Source organism: Phascolarctos cinereus, unplaced genomic scaffold, assembly GCF_003287225.1.
Source record: "Phascolarctos cinereus isolate Bilbo 61053 unplaced genomic scaffold, phaCin_HiC Scaffold_4;HRSCAF=312, whole genome shotgun sequence".
Taxonomy (NCBI): Eukaryota; Metazoa; Chordata; class Mammalia; order Diprotodontia; family Phascolarctidae; genus Phascolarctos; species Phascolarctos cinereus.
In genome coordinates this window covers 299,037,281-299,054,025 of record NW_027555847.1, presented here as the reverse complement: position 1 = coordinate 299,054,025, position 16,745 = coordinate 299,037,281, and the positions used below count along the sequence as shown (strand labels likewise).

The 16,745-nt window shown below is 36.5% G+C and overlaps 1 protein-coding gene across 3 annotated transcripts in view; it reads left to right on the top strand.

Moving 5' to 3' along the window:
* POLR3G (RNA polymerase III subunit G) overlaps positions 1 to 16,745 on the top strand; it is a 69,351-nt gene that overhangs the window by 28,928 nt on the left and 23,678 nt on the right. For all 3 annotated transcript variants that reach the window (XM_078153138.1, XM_021008277.2, XM_021008284.2), the window contains exons 4-5: positions 9,163 to 9,228; positions 11,097 to 11,147. In XM_078153138.1, the coding sequence (XP_078009264.1) occupies positions 9,163 to 9,228; positions 11,097 to 11,147 (117 nt within the window). The remainder of the gene's footprint in view (positions 1 to 9,162; positions 9,229 to 11,096; positions 11,148 to 16,745) is intronic.

Here is a 16,745-nt window from a genome sequence, read left to right as displayed (position 1 = left end):
GAACATCATTCCTCCTCCAGGATAAGCTGATCACCTGAAATCTCATCATTGGGCAAGTTGTCTCAGTTTTTGATCCTCAACACTCTCTCAGCTCCCTCAGTTGCCTCTTCCCTCTCTGATTGAAAGAATGGAGGGTAGAACAATAAACTAGTTCAAAAGCATTGTCTATCAGCAGCTCTGCTTGTTTTGACTCCATGAAACATTGTTCCAGTGCTGGGTACCACCTAGCAGATCTTCCTTTTTTGATTTGTCTTCCTCCGTTACATTGTAATCTCTTTGAGGGCAGAGACTCTCTTCTTTTTTCTTATTTGTGTTCCCAGCAGTTAGCAGAGTACCTGGCACGTAGTAGTTAGTTAATAAATTTTTATTGAATTGAATTGAATTTGCAAGGACACCTAGAACATTCTGATTATCCTTTGTTCCTGAATCCAAGGCCAGGAATCTGTTATCTCTGAATTTTAAGCTGTGATCTGGAACTCCAAATTCCAGTCTCAGCTACCGCTTTCTTAGCCAGTTGTTCATTTTCCAAATTAGTTTTTCCTTTTTTGTATCCCTTTACTTCAGTGGGCAACAATGAGAAAAATATATCTTGCATTGCAGTGGTCTTCAGTTTTTTTGTTTTCTTCCCCCCCACCAAGATTTTATGATTGTTGGCAGAACTTTTTAGGTTCCTTCTGGCAATGTCATTTGTGCCAGTGTGAATCACCAGTAGTGGGTAGTTGTCATCCATTTTGATGAATCTGGTCATTCTCTGTAATTGCTTGGATACATGCCCTGGGAAGGCAACTAATCTCGCTCTTGTTGTTAGGTTGACAAATCATTGCTTCAGTGTCCTTGAGCAGGGAATCACCAATGACTATTGTTCTCTTCTTCCTTTGGCCCTTACTAGATATTTTCCTTACTTTCCTTACTAGATAGCTTCTTTGGTTCTACTGTATAATTATTTGAAGGATTCTTTCTTCTTAGACCATTTATCTCCCTCCTCTTCAGAAGAGTCCCAAATCTTTTTTTAAGCTCTAATTTTGTTACAGCTGTCTTCTTCCCATTCCCTTCTCTTTAGAGAGTACTTCAACTTTGCAGTGTTCTGACAAAGATCAAATCTCCTGCTCTGTGCCTTGGATGCCTCTTTTACCCCCTTTGAGTTCATTTAGAAACACTTCATTATCCCTAACAATCTGAATTATGGTGAAACATTCTTCAGATACATTTAACTTTCTCCAGGAAGGAAGAAGATTAGCCTACATTTGGAACATAAAGGATAGTCAGTCAACTGTGGCGGAAATGTATACAGCTCTCTTGATACAAGTCATTGTAAAATTTTCTCTGCTTTCCATAATGGTTGAGATTTTCATCGTTTAAAAAACATGCAACTATTTGTCAGTGTTGATATCACAACTCTAAGTGCCTGGTTAAAACTTTTATAGCCAAAGATCAGCTCTTAATGATTTGACAGTCCCATTCAACTTCCTTTCCTTAGTTTCAACAGCTCCACAGCCATATTTCCTTCCCCTTTAGCCTCGTATTTACCCCAACCTGTTTCAACCAATTTGTCTACCCACCAATACACTTTATCAATCTTGCTATACTTTCAATGAGCTTTTCTTACTTACCTGGTTTTGTAAATGCCTCCTTTTTCTTGTGTTTTCTTCTTCAGGTTCAAATGCCTAATCCTACTTGATTCTTCATCTTTTTATGTCTTCCTTATTTATGATAGGATATGAAGATTATAGATATAGCATTGGAAAGGATGTCAGAGAACATCTAGTACTACTCCTTCATCTTAAAGATATAGAAATGGAGGCCTAGTTCTTTTTTCATGCCAGAAATAGAATCTGGAGCAGTATCAAAACTTCAAAGTGGTGGTTAAATTTTCCTGAGTTTCTCCCAAATTTTGCCAAATTTCTCCTTAAATTCCACCTATGAACTACTTTACTAATGTGATCTTTTTCAAGTGACCTCCATGATTTCCTTCCCTATCTTATCTTTAAAAAAAAACCAACCTTTTTTTTTTATGAAAAGAGAGCATTTCCATATACACAGCAGGATGAAGAAGAATTATGAATAAGCCATGAATCTCAGTTTCATACTGCTTTTTAAAAATTATATGGTAAATTCTACATGTTATTGTCAAAATGGTCCTGCTTGTCTGTGTCTCCCTCTTAACTTCCTTTTATTCTTTTCGGTGCCTTTTAAAATTTTTCAGTGATCCTCTTGGGATTTTTTTTTGGCATCACTCTTGCTAATTACCCACCTTCTTCCTATCCACATTTCCCCAAATAAATAAAAAAAAGGAAAGGAAAAAAATACCCTTTTAACAAATACTCATAGCCAAGCAAAACTAATCCAGACAGGGTCATGTCCAAGAATATATCATCTCTTTCTTCTCCTTGAATCCATCACCTCTCCATCAGGAGGTGTGGGTAACCTGCTTTGTCATAGCTGCTCTGGAGACATAGTTGGTTATTGAATTGATCAGAGTTCTTGTGTCTTTCAAACTTATATTTCTTGACAGTGTTGTTGTCCTTGTATAAACTGTTCTCCCAGTTCTGTGCACTTTACTGTATCATAATAAGTACTATTTGGGATTTTCAGCATTCATCTCTTTAGTAATTTCTTACAGCACACTAATTATTCTATTACATTCACATGCCATAGTTTCTTCAGTCATTCCACAACTGATGAGCCACTCCCATCTAAGGGATGAGTTCTTTTCTTTTTTCTTGTTCCCCTTTTAATCCAGCACCCTCTTCAAGATTAGGAAGTTTTTTGTGGTTTTTTTTTCCTGGTATTCTGTCCTCATAGGGGTAGCTAGGTGGTGCAGTAGATGGAGTGCCGGGCCTAGAGTCATTAGGAATACTGGAGTTCAAATCTGGCCTCAGACACTTACTAGCTGTGTGACCCTGGGCAAGTCACTTAACCCTGTTTGCCTCATTTTCCTTGTCTCTAAAGTGATCTGGAGAAGGAAATGGCAAACTACTCCAGTATCTTTGCTAAGAAAAGCCCCAGTGGGGGTCACGAAGATTTAGACACAACCGAACTACAACAAATTCCCTCCTTAGTACTATCCTCCCTCTTAATCTTCTTCCCAACTTTTCTTGTTTACTTTTTGAGTTAAGTGTATTTCTTCCCCAAACTCTATGAATGTGAGTGTGTTTGTGTTCAACCCTCCTTTGCCTGTTTCAAATAAAGAGTAATGTTCATTTGAAATCCACTCTTTCCATCCATTCCTCCAGGTTTTTGCATACATTTCTCATCCATTCCAGTTATGAAAAACAGCAAGTCTCGTCCTTTTCTTCTTTCTTTCCACACAAGTGTATTCCTTTTACCCCTTCCTTCTCTTTACCCTCTTCAAACCCTGAGAAGGAATACAGTCCCAGGACCTCTGTTTTTCTGATTTAATTGTCTCAATACCCTTTTAAAACATTAAAATTCTAAATGCATAGTTGTTTTTTCTCCCCATTAGACTATTAACATATGTCACCATGCAGCCCCTTCCAACTGCTCAAATTTGTTTTTCTAGATTTCTCTAGAGTCTAGACTCTTGTATTTGTCTTTTAGAATTCCTATTCAGCTCTAGTCTTTTCATCACAAAGGTTTGAATGACCTCTATTCCATAAAAAATTCATTTTTTCCATTATAGGATTATACTCAGCTTTGCAGAATAACTTACTGTTGATTGTAAGCCTATATTTTTCATCTTTTGAAGCATAGCATTCCAAAATCTCCCCTTATTTTTAGTAGGACCTGAGGTAACTAATAGGACAGTAGATTGAATGCCTGGCCTGGAGTCAGGAAGAACTGATTTCAAATAAAGCCTCAGACACTTAATAGCTGTGTAACTTAACTTCTTTTTGCCTCAGTTTCCTTGAATACATACTGGAGATAATAATGGAACTTATGTTATAGGGTTTTTTTTAAAAGATCAAAGGGATAATATTTGTAAATCACTTAGTATAGTGCTTGGCATTACTCCTTCTCCTTTCTTTCCCTAGAATCTGCCGGGTTTTGTGTGATCCTGTCTGTGGTTCCTTGTTACTTGAACTGCTGCTTTCTGAGTGCTATCTATAATAATTTTTTTCTTTGAAACTGGTGCTCTAGATTTTGCTATGACATTCCTGGGACTTCTGCTTTTCTCTCAGGATGTGACTAAAGGATTCTTTCTTACCATCTCATGAACTTATTGATTTCTTTTTAATTGATTGATGTCTAGTTTTCAGGGAGTCCATTACTTGGGTAAAGTTTGCCACTTTCTCTTCTAAGCTGTTTATTCCCATTCTAGTTCTCTCCTCCAGAGCTTTTATTCCATTTTGTTGCTTCATTTCTTCTAGCTATTTCTTATGACAAATCTATTTTTTCCTTTGATTTTCTGATTGGACTTTTTATGTAATTACTATCTCCTTATTTGGGGGGGAAGGTGGATGGATCTCTAGATCTGCAGTGAATTTTTTTTTTTAAATCTTGATCAGTGTTTTCTTTAGTTTGCTCATCTCTCTAGTTTGGAGTGGAGCTTTATGCCAGGTCTGCTGTCTGCTGCTTTTTTGGTAGGTGCTCCTTGGTCTTGCAGCTTGTGCTCCTTCACTGGCATCATTTCCCAGGCCTAGGTTCCCCCCTGGAACTCAAACTCAGATTGTGAATACTTGGTCTTCATGGCCTTCTACAGTATCTCAGGACAGAATTCTAGAGACCCCAGAGACCTGGGATAATCGAATCTATGCCACACTTGCACTGGTTGCTTAGATCAGCAGAGGTTGTTCCTTTTCCTTAGACCTTTTAGGTTCTCCACTGTGAATTTATAACCACTTGGGGCCTTCTACTCTTACTATTTCTGTTCATAGAACCTTATAGTCTACAGGTGTCATCTTTCTTCTACCAGACCATCTGCCGTAGAAGTATGAGAAATAGTCTCGTAAGTAGAGATGTCTATGAGGTTTGGTGAACTACAGCGCACTTGGCCCAGAAAAGAGAAAATGAGGGACATATTTGTCTCCCTCTCAATTTCCTAAACCTCTCATTTCTGAGACAGGTAAAAAAACATGTTGTGTTGTCCTAGAACTTGCCTCATCTAAATGGAAGGGTGACAGCCCTTCTTTCCTGTCCTTTAACTTCTGTCCTCTACACTATTCTTTCTCTTCTTCTCCTTTCCCCTTTCCATCTACCCTGTCTTCCTATTCCAAGTCTGTGCTGCTGTATCTATTTTCATTTCTCTCTTCTTTAGTAACTACATGAGATTTGTTGTTACCACTGGCTGTGAACATTGAGTGCCAGATTTATGATTAATTATAAGTTCCATTTACGTTTATCATTTTAAAATGGAGTCTTTATGGGTGCAGATATAATTCTACAGGTACATCAATGATCATTCCTTACTAGGAAAAATTGAAGGATCCCTATCTTGGGTAATTATCACTTGAATATTGATGAAATTTTTTTATTCTGGGCCTTGATACAAAAAATTCAGAAAAAGATCATTCTTGTTAGTTTATAACTTTTTTCTTTTTTTTTTCTTTTCCTATTTTTAGTTTAGCATATCTTCTTGTGAGAAGTGCTGATTGCTTTTGCAATAAAACATCTCTCAGGTTTTTATAACTTGTAGGTTGAAACTTGAATGGTTACAGTATAATTATTTCTATCAATTACTGAAGGAATTTTGTCTCTACTTGTTGGGTAAATGTATTTCTTTTTGGTGTGTCCATTAGGCTTATTTGAGATCTATGTCTTCTATCGAGCTTTAAGCTTCTCCATGGTCAGGAATTCTGTCTTATTCTTATATCCCTCTAAGTACCTAGCACTGTCAAAGTCTTTCTTGAAAATAGGCATTCAGTAACTATTTGAATGTATGAACTATAGCTTGGATTTAAGGCCACAGAAACAAACTCTTCGGTTTCTGCAGATCTTCAATTGACCATCATTTGTGGTTATTGACTGTGATAAGCACTTTATTCTTCCAGTGATAATTAAAGGGGAGCTATGAGTGCCTTCATAAATACCTAAAGGCTTCTGAACAGCTAGTTTAGTCATAGTGTATTGATCTTAGTTTTTTCTTTCATTGTAATAGTTAGACGAATCAATATCATCCTTGTATTTTCAAACATACCATCATTAAAACATGATGATGAAGGCACATAGAAATATCCTATTCCATTAGTATTAAAAATGCGTATGCTTTTCTTTTTCTTCCATCAGAAAGGCTTAGAAAAGCTAAGGAATGAAGGAGAAAGTAATACATCTTAATGTTACATGCACTTCGTAATCATGGGAAACATTATAGCCAGCATGTTTAATTTTTTAAAACATAGCTGTTTGAAGTTCATTATCATGGCTTGATTCCTAATAAATGTTTATAGTTCAAAGCAAAACAAAACATGACTCCACTTTTGTGTTGATCTCATGTATTCAGCTAATGTCGAGTACAATATTAAAACACCATTAGAAAGTGATTCTATGAGGAGGCTACAGAGATCCAAGAGGTATGATCCGTGACTTCAAGAAGCTTAGAATTAGGGGCAGTGAAGTGGCTCAGTGGATGCCTTCAGCCTTGGAGTCAGGAGGACCTGAGTTCAAATCTGGCCTCAGACACTTGACATTTACTAGCTGTGTGACCTTGGGCAAGTCACTTAACCCCAATTGCTTAAAAAAAAACCAAATAAAAAAACAGAAGGAGGGTATCAGAAAGGATAGGTGACACATGCTGTATGGGGGCAATGGCTAGGATTGCTCCCAAAGAACTGAGGTTTGCTTACTTAAACTTGCTTCCAGTTGCCCTTTCTAATAGAGAGACTGGGATCTTCTGGGGCAGCTCTTTCCCAGATCAAGCTATGCCCATACTTAAAGGAAGTGAGAGATGATAAAGGTTTGTTAGAGGTTTTGTTTCCTTTAGCCCACAAGCTCTTTAAGTTTGACTAAGGAGGAAATATTTTGTCATTGGGGTAGAAGGTGACTCCTGAGATCTGGATAAACAATCCCCTAAAATCACAAGGTCATTGCTCTGTAATCCCACAGAGCCAGGGTTCCTATAATAGGACATTTGGTCTGGGACCCTAATGCCCAGGATGTGTACAATGGATGGGAAGAATGGAGAGATTGGAGATGAGGAAGCTAGTTTTTACCATGATGTGTGTGAAAGACTGTAATGGGGTCCAGAACTAGGGTAGTATCCATGGATTTGGAAAGGAAGAGATAAATTCTACAGACTTTGCTGAAGTCACATTGACAGAACTCTGGAATTGAGTGGATGTTGGGTGATTGGGGGAGAAACTGAGGATACTCAGGGTTTATGAAGCAAGGGGATTCCAGGAGTATAGATGACTCTGGATTCTCAAAGAGGCTATTTGTCTCACTAGGTCTTGGTATCCCTGGTTTTTTGCAACATATTTTCAGTGTTTATCTCTGTTCTGATTTTCTGGATCTTCCTTCATCTGGATCAGTGAAATTCCAAACAGATCATTATTAGAGTTATTTTGGGCTTTTCATCTATCTAAAGAAAGGTACAGTGATAATTTGATTAATAAAGTCTTTGGAAATGAAGCTCAATTTATGACAAAGTTGGCTGTTAACTAAATTAAGTTGGCTGTTAATTAAACTTTATAAACAATTCAAATGTATGGGATGGTGACAGAATATATGGAATCTTGGAGGAGGGGAAAACCTTTATGGTAAGTTTTGCTGATAAGTATCTCAAAGTAGTAAGAATAAGAGCTATTCCTTAACTGCCAAATGTTCAGGGGATATGAATGGACAGTTTTGAAAGGTAGAAATCCAAGCTATCAACAGCCATATGTGAAAAATTCCAAATCACTTGGCATTTAAGAAATGTAAATTAAACCAATTCTGAGGTTCTACCTCACACCCATCAGATTGGTAAAGTTGATAAAGAAGGAAAATGGCAAATACTGGAGGAGCTACAGGAAAGGAGGCACATAAATGCATTCTCAGTGGAGCTATGAATTAAACAGCCATTTGAGAAAGCAATTTGTGACTATGCCTCAAAAATTACCATATTGGACATATATTGGATTAACCCAAGGATAACACTACTGGGTCCATGTCCAAAAGAAATGAAAGAAAGCTGGAAACCCAGGTTTGCTACTAAGTGTCTGGAAGGTAGGGGCATACTTTTATTCATCTTTGTATCTCTGGCACTTAGCCTACGGTCTTTACCTATTACGTACCTACTAAGTATTGACTGAATGGAAACAGAATAAAATAGTAATCTATATTAAAAAAAAAAAGAACAAGAAAGCAGGAAAGGACCCATATGTACATATGGTAACTAAAGAAGGTGCCCATCCATTGGAGAATAACTGAACAAATTATGGTATATAAATGTAATGGAATACTTTTGTACTGTAAAAAAAATTGTGTAAAGGACAATGTCAGAGAAACCCTGGGAAGACTTATATGAATCAATGCAGTGAAATGAGCAGAACCAGGGAGATAATTTATACAGTAACAACACTGTAAAAACAAATAACTTTAAAAACTTAAGAATTCTGATCCAGTGGAACTACCAATCATAATTCCAGAGAACTGATAACAAAGCATGCTTCCCACTTCCTGACAGAGAGAGGGTACAGAATTACTGAGGGTATAGAATGAGACATATTTTTTGCACATATTCAGTGTTGGAAATTATTTTGCTTGACTGTGTATTTGTTAAAAAGGGTTTTGCTTTTTTTTTCTTTTTCAACATTGAGGGTAGGTAGAAGGAAGAGAAAATTCATTTTTGTTAATTGAAATAAGTTAATTTAGAAGCATGGAAGCATCAAGTAGAGAAAAGACTCCTGAATTTGGAAATCTAGATCTGTGAGTTCTGTTCTTCATTCCAACATTAATCACTTTTTTGACCCTGAGCAGGTATTGTATATTCTGTGGGCTTCAGTTTTACAATGTGTAAAATTAGGGGATATCTGAAGTTCCTTTGAACTCTAAAATTAAAAAAATTTTTAATATCATTATGGCAGAGCCAGGAATAAAACCTTTTGCTTCTGTGTACACTTAGAAATATGTACTTAATATACTGGGAAAAAAAATCTGTGAAATGAAAAGGGATATTCAGTGCCTAATTGTTAATTAGAATAAATTTGAACTGAAGTCAGGTTTGTGAAATGCATTATTCTTATTAAATTGTCTTGTGCTAATGGATATTTTCTATCTTGTTTCTAGAAATTGAAAGATATAGTAAAAGATATTTGAAAAGTTACAAAGAAGATGATTTGGAATGGGTACCAGGTAAATATAAGATTTGTAGCTAAAAGTTATTTTAAGGTCTCCTTTTATGTAACAGATTTTCTATTTATTGAGAAATACAGAAAATAACATTAGCATCTCTATATTATTTTTGGGCCTTAGAGGTAAGAGCATTCTTCCCACACTCAAAATTGTAAGCCTTCTCTTTTATAATCTGAGTTAGTAATATGTTGTTAGGGCTTCAGTAGTTCAATTCAAGAAATATTTACTATGTTCCTAATATGTTGCTAAACACTAGAGATGGGCCTTGTTCCCTGCCTTGTCATGACCTCATAAGTGAATATTCTAAGTCTAAGAGCTGGCATGAAAAGAGACTCTTTCACATTTAAAAATACGGAAGAACTGGAAAACAGGGACAAGCTGTAACAACTAGTTTAAAGTTGTCAGCAAAAGATGTTTCTTTTTGTAGAGACTACCAGTCTCAAAAGCATTGTGTTTCCATGTTAATACCACTTGCCTATTTCACATACACTTTTAACACTATTGTAAAATCAGTGATGGTTTGCCCCTCCTTTTGAGAGAGTTTATACTCTGAAAACTCTAGTTTTAAGATGTGTTGTTATTTTTCCTACACTAGTCTCAACAGTTTATCTTTCTTTCCTTTAGCATACCTAATTTATTTTTACTTGTTTGGGTACCTTTTCTAAGAGAATCTACTTCAGTTGCTTTGTAATCAGAAGAGCCACAAGTTTTACCTTTGATATAGAATTAGAGCTGAATGAAACTTTTAAAGATCATCTAACCCAAAGGTTCTTAAACTTTTTTTGTGTATCATGGACCCCCTTAGGAGTCTGGTGAAGCAGATGGACCCTTTCTCAGAGTAATGTTTTTAAATGTCTAAAAATAAAACACATAAGATTAGAAGAGAAATATCATTTTTCAAATCTTTAAAAAAGATTGGTTCTTTTTCCCCACAGACCCCAGGTTAGGAGCCCCTCATCTAATTCATCTCTCACATTTTACAAACAGATGAGCAAATTGAGACCACAGTGGCTAATTGAATTAGTGGAAATACCAGGGGCAGGACCCATGTCTCTTTTCTCTCAAGCTAGGGCTGTTTTCTATGTACTGCCCATCTCATGTTTTAATCAATATTTTCAATGTTTTCATGCACTTGATCTTTCAAAAGGGGCTTAAGAGAGCTTTACCTCTTTCATGTATTATAGTGTGCACATAGTCAGTCAGTACTTATTGTTGATGAGGACATAAGTTCCCATGGAAACAGTCCCAAATGTCTCTTATTTTTTTTCTGCTTCATCCCTCACTAGTCGTAAACCATTACCTCTTCATACTTTAGCTTGATTTTCTGTGAAACATTTTTTCTGTTAAATGTAAATATGTTCAATGTAGAAACCATTAGCTGAGGAATGCCATGTGAACTTGAAATTTAAATATTTTCTGCCACAAATTTAATGAGCTTTCTTTGTGGGTTGGCAATGTTTTTGGATGTGTTGTTGTAACGATGCTTCATTTTCATGCTTGGTACCATATGTACACAGTTAAAGGAACATGGAAAATAGCAGTAGTTGTAAAGGTGACTGAAAGCAGAAGCTGCCTTTTGGACTGAAATAGTTTGCTTTTCTCTCAACTATCTGAAATTTTGCTAGGATAATGTAGAGAACTGTCAGTTCCTTATTGTCCTTCAGCAGCAATGTGGTTATCCTGAGACTTAATGTTTTGAATTGATTTATAGTATAGTCTACAGTTATCTGAACAAAGCCCTTGACCCTCTTGCATCTCTGCCAGAGAAAGTTTTGGTCTGGATTATACATTGAACCCAGAGACTAGGTCTCCCCAATCAGAGTCACTGGTAACCTACCTATATCTGTCTCTCTTTCTCCCCACCCCAGATTGGAGAAGACTTCCAAGGGAGATGATGCCAAGGAAAAAACTAACAAAAGGTAGGATACTATAAAAAGGTAGTTCAGTCTACAGTAGCCTTTCAGGTATAGGAAGATTGTTAAATTACTACTTGACATGGGCTTCATCTAAATTTTATACTTTTGCTTCAAAACTTCATTGTTCAATTTTTTTTTCAGGTTGGGGTATAGAATCTAGACCTGTGATTTCATTGGTGTTCTGGGAACACTTGGTAGGGGCAATTCCTATCAATGCATTTCTTCAACCTGTAATCTGAAAGAGATGCTTGAGCCATTAAGAGATTAAATGACCTATACAAGGTCACACAGCCAGCTTGTGTAAGAAGGAAGACTTGAAGCCAGGTCTTCCTGATTCATAGATCAGCTTTCGATTCATTACCCCACACTTACCTGTCTTGTGCAGATGGTAATTTATGAAACTTAGTGGCCTAAGGCTTCTTTAAGTTTCTGTGATTTCTTGATGTGCTAGCAATGGCTTTTCAATTTTGCATGAGTCGGAAGTATTTCATTAAGATATTTATTTAAGTTTAGGAAACAATTAGAGCTTTAATATTATGCATAACAGTATCTGATATTTAGGTAGTGCTTCAAAATTTATAAAGCATTTTACATAAGTGACCTTGTTTGATCCTTGAAGAAATTTGCTGAAGTGGTTGACGCAGGTTTTAGTAGCCCTATTATGTAGATAAGGAAACAAGGTTTAGAAAGCTGAGGAGACTTGCCCAGGACCACACAGCCAGGAATAGCTGGAGGAGTTGCATTTGTACAGAGTCTTTTCTGATTCCAGGGCCAGTGTTCTTGCTGTTCCATCATGTTGCCACATTTAAAAAAGCCAGGACAGTTTGCTAGGTCCTGTATTTACAATGCGTCTCTTTTTAGCAGGCAGCTAGGTGGCACAGCACTGTCCTGGAGTTTGGAAGATCAGACTTCAAATCTGTCCTCAGACACTTACTGGCTATGTGACCCTGGGCAAGTCACTGAACCCTGTTTGCTTCAGTTTCCTCATCTGTAAAAAAAAAAAACTGAGCTGGAGAAGAAAATGGCAAACCACCATTATCTTTGCCAAGAAAACCCCAAATAGGGTCGTGAAGAGTTGGGTATGAACTGAAAAACAACTCTTTTTTAGTAATAGTAGGCTTCTAGAGATTAAAAAGGACTTTTTATTTGGGGGCGTGGGGAGAGCCTATAACGTTTTTGTGTACATCATCAAGTTCTCAAAATCTCTTACATAATAATATAGCTGCTAGAATAGCTTTACCTGGCCTTCTCAAGGCCTTTTCTGTTGTTTACTTACGATTTGAAAGTATGGATTATTGTAAGGCATTCTTTTAGCTTAGATAATTGATAAGGAAGAATGATTAGGAAATTATTTAATTAGAATACAGTTTTCCCTTTTGTTTTTTAGTCTTAAGTGATGCTCAGTTATTGTCCTTTTCAATAAAATAATAAACTGTATTGGGATTTACATACTTACTGCTTTTTCTCCCCGGTATAAGATATTGTTGAATATATTTTATAAACATGATATCAATTACTTTATCAATATACAACCTTTTAAAAAGGCAATGCATATTGCTATTATCTGTGGAAAATTTCTTGAAGAAAAAACTGTCTTAAAAAAGTATTGTACTATTTTGTTTCATAGGATTCATCTATCACGCTATTTAAAATGGTCAGGGTTTTTTATTTTAAATATGAAAATTTCAAAGAACCATTAATTTCCAGAATTGGAAGAGTCATCTAATTCAACTCATAATTAAGCATGAATCCTCTCTCTCTAAAAAAAATTTTATTCATGTCTTTTTGTTTCACATCAGAGTTATTTTCAGCCATTATCCTCCCCCCACCCTACCCCTCTCACAATGAACTGTCACAAAAAAAGACGCCTAGGTTTGGGAAGTGTTGCATACTCATAGCTCTTTACTCCTCCAATTATCTGGTTGGTTTTTTTGTGTGTATTGTTTTTGCTTTTATTTGTCTTCCTGGCACTTGGTACATTATCTGACATATAGTAAGCATTTCATAAATGACTGACGGACTGTTTTCCAAGACCAAGATTAGTCATTATGATTACTCAGAGCTTGGCTTCCTTTTCATGTTCTTTTCATTTCTGTTGCTGTTTTCATTATATATGCTTATACATTAGTTTATGCAAGTATTCCCATATTTTTTTTCTGAATTATTCCTAGTTGTTGCTTCTTCTGGCTCAATAATATTCTCTTTTATTCTTTTTTTTATTTTATGAGGCAATGGGGCAAAGTGACTTGCCCAGGGTCACACAGCTAGTAAGTGTCAAATGTCTGAGGTCGGATTTGAACTCAGGTCCTCCTGGCTCCAGGGCCGGTGCTCTATCTACTGTGCCATCTAGCTGCCCCCTCTTTTATTCTTATACTACAATTTGTTCAGCTATTTACTAATTGAGGGGCACAAACCACAGAGAATAAGTGCTGAATTAAATAAGAAGACAGTGCTGGAAAATGCAACACAAAAGAGGTTAATGGAAGACAAGTTTTTTCCCTTTATAAAATTTTATTTCTTTATTTTTAGCATTTTGAAAGACATTTTGAGCTGCAAATTCTCTACCTCTCGCCCGCCCCTCCTGTAGAGTCACTGAGAAGGCAAGCAGTATGATCAATTACACATGTGAAATCATGCAAAACATATTTCTATATTAGCCATATCCCAAAAAAAGCAAGAAAAATAAAGTGAGAAAATTATACTTTAGTTTGCAGTCAAGAGTTCATCAGTTCCCAATAAAGATAGAATGAGATGAATGGATAATAAAACCTAACAGTTTATTGCATATGAGAAATACACTAAAGATATAGAGTGAAATTGTGGGGCTGGAATTTGGAATTATGCCCCCTCTGACTAAAACATTTAGACCCTTTGTCACAGAGGTCCCATGGCTAGGCATCTTAATCAAAATGAGGTCAAAAACAGAAAGGACCCATATACACCAGAAAACTCATAGCAGCATTTTGTGTAGTAGCAAAGAATGTGAAACAAAGAAGATGCCCATTGGCTGAGAAATAGCTAAACAGACTGATGAAGAATAATGCCATATTACTCTGCTATAAAAAATGAATATAAAGAATTCAGAGCAGCATATGAAGGCTTATTTGAACTAATGCAAAAGGAACTAAGCAGAACCAGGAAAACCCTGTATGCAGTGACTATGACAATGTGAGTGGAAAAATCAGCCAATCGATAATAATTTTTTTTAGGTACCTACCATGTGCCAAGCATGTAAGGTGTAGGGGAAGAGGGAGATACAAAGACAAAAACAAAATAGTCCCTGCCTTCAAAGAGCATACATTCTATTGGGAGAGATACAATGAACATAAATAGGAATGTAGAAAATAAATGCAATATTTTGTGTGTGTGTCTGTGGGGGTGTGTACAGGCAGCTTATGGAGAATCTTGAGAGGCTTCATATAGGGGTTGCTTCAGCAGAGTGATGAAGAAAATGAGGAATTCCCAAATGGTAAGGTGAGGTGAGAGTACATAGGCAGATGGAGATGAACAGTATCAAACTGAATGTTGTGTGTGTAGTTATAATGACTGAGCTTGACATTGACGAAAAGTTAAAAAACATACCTCATGTTCTCTTTGTGGAGGTGGGAAACTTTGTGTGAGGAATGCTGCATGTATTGCCAGATATGTGATGTGTTTGGTTTTGCTGGACCTCTCTTTTTTCACTTTCTTTTTTATTCTTTGTTACATTTCAGTGGATAGAGGAGGGAAGAGAGTATTCAGAAATGAAGGAAATATTACACCTAGATTATACCAATTTACAATTTTTAATATTCCACAAAAAAAAGAGAAAGGCAAATTAACCTGTTGGTTAATTAACTTGTATCCTCTTGTACTGCACTGGATATGCTAAGACACTTCTGAGCTTCTCCTTCTTTCATAGATTTCTTTTTTCTTTCTTTTTTTAAAAAATTTATTTATTTTTAGTTTTCAACATTCACTTCCACAAGATTTTGAGTTTCACATTTTCTCCCCATCCCTCCTCTCCCCTTATCCCAAGATGGCATGTATTCTTATTACCCCATTCCCCAATCTGCCTTCTCTTCTATCACTCCCCCTTCCCCTTCTCTTATCTCCTTCCCCTTTTATTTTCCTGTAGGGTAAGATAGATTTCTATACCCCATTGTCTGTGTTTCTTATTTCCAAGTTGCATGTAAAAACAAAAACAAATTTTTTAGGGCAGTTGAGGTTAAGTGACTTGCCTAGGGTCACACAGCTAGTAAGTGTCAAGTGTTTGGTCTGAGGTCGTATTTGAACTCAGGTCCTCCTGACTTCAGGGCCAGTGCTCGCTCTACTGCGCCACCTAGCTGCCCCCTAAAAACAATTTTTTAGCATTCGTTTTTAAAACTTTAAGTTTCAAATTCTCTCTCCTCCTCTCCCTACCCACCCTCATTGAGAAAGCAAGCAATTCAATATAGATTATACATGTATAGTCATGCAAAACACTTCCATTATAATCATGTTGTGAAAGACTAACTATATTTCCCTCCATCCTATCCTGCCTTCCATTTATTCTGTTCTTTCCTTTGACCCTGTCCCTCCTCAAAAGTGTTTGTCCCTCCCTCAATCTGTCCTCCCTTCATCAACCCCCCCATCCCCTTCCCTACTACCTTCCTGTAGGATAAGATAGATTTCCATACCCAATTGAGTGTGTATGTTATTCCCTCCTTAAGCAAAATCCAATGAGAGTAAGGGTTCATTCATTCCCTCTCACCTCCTGCCTCTTCCCCTCCACTGTGAAAGATTTTTCTTGCCTCTTTTGTGTGATATAATTTACTCCTTTCTCCTTCTTCCAGGACATTCCTCTCTCAACCCTTAATTTGATTTTTTAGATGTCATCCTTTCATATTCAACTCACCCTGTGCCCTCTATCTATACATGTTCCCTCCAACTATCCTAATATTGACAAAGGTCTCATGAGTTACAAATAACATCTTTCCATGTAGGAATGTAAATAGTTCAACTTTAATAAGTCCCTTATGATTTCGCTTTCCTGTTTACCTTTTCATGCTTCTGTTAAGTCTTGTATTTTAAAGTAAATTTTTCTATTTAGCTCTGTTTTTTTTCTCAAGATTGCATTAAATTCCTCTACATGAATGAAAGTAAAATTTTCCCCCTCATTGATTGCACTCAGTTTTGCTGGGTAGGTGATTCTTGGTTTTAATCCTAGCTCCTTTGACCTCCAGAATATCATATTCCAAGCCTTCTGATTCCTTAATGTAGAAGCTGCTAAATTTTGTGTTTGTCCCGATTGTGTTCCTGCAATACTTGAATTGTTTCTTTCTGGCTGCTTGCAATATTTTCTCCTTGACCTGGGAACTCTGGAATTTGGCTCTAATATTCCTGGGAATTTTCCTTTGGGGATCTCTTTCAGGAGTTGATTGATGGATTCTTTCAATGTTTCTTATGCCCTCTGGTTGTAGAACATCAGGGCCGTTTTCCTTGATAATTTCTTGAAAGATAATGTCTAGACTCTTTTTTTTGATCATGTCTTTCAGGTAGTCCAATAATTTTAAAATTATCTCTTCTGGATCTGTTGTCCAGGTCATTTGTTTTTCCAGTGAAATATTTCCCATTGTCTTC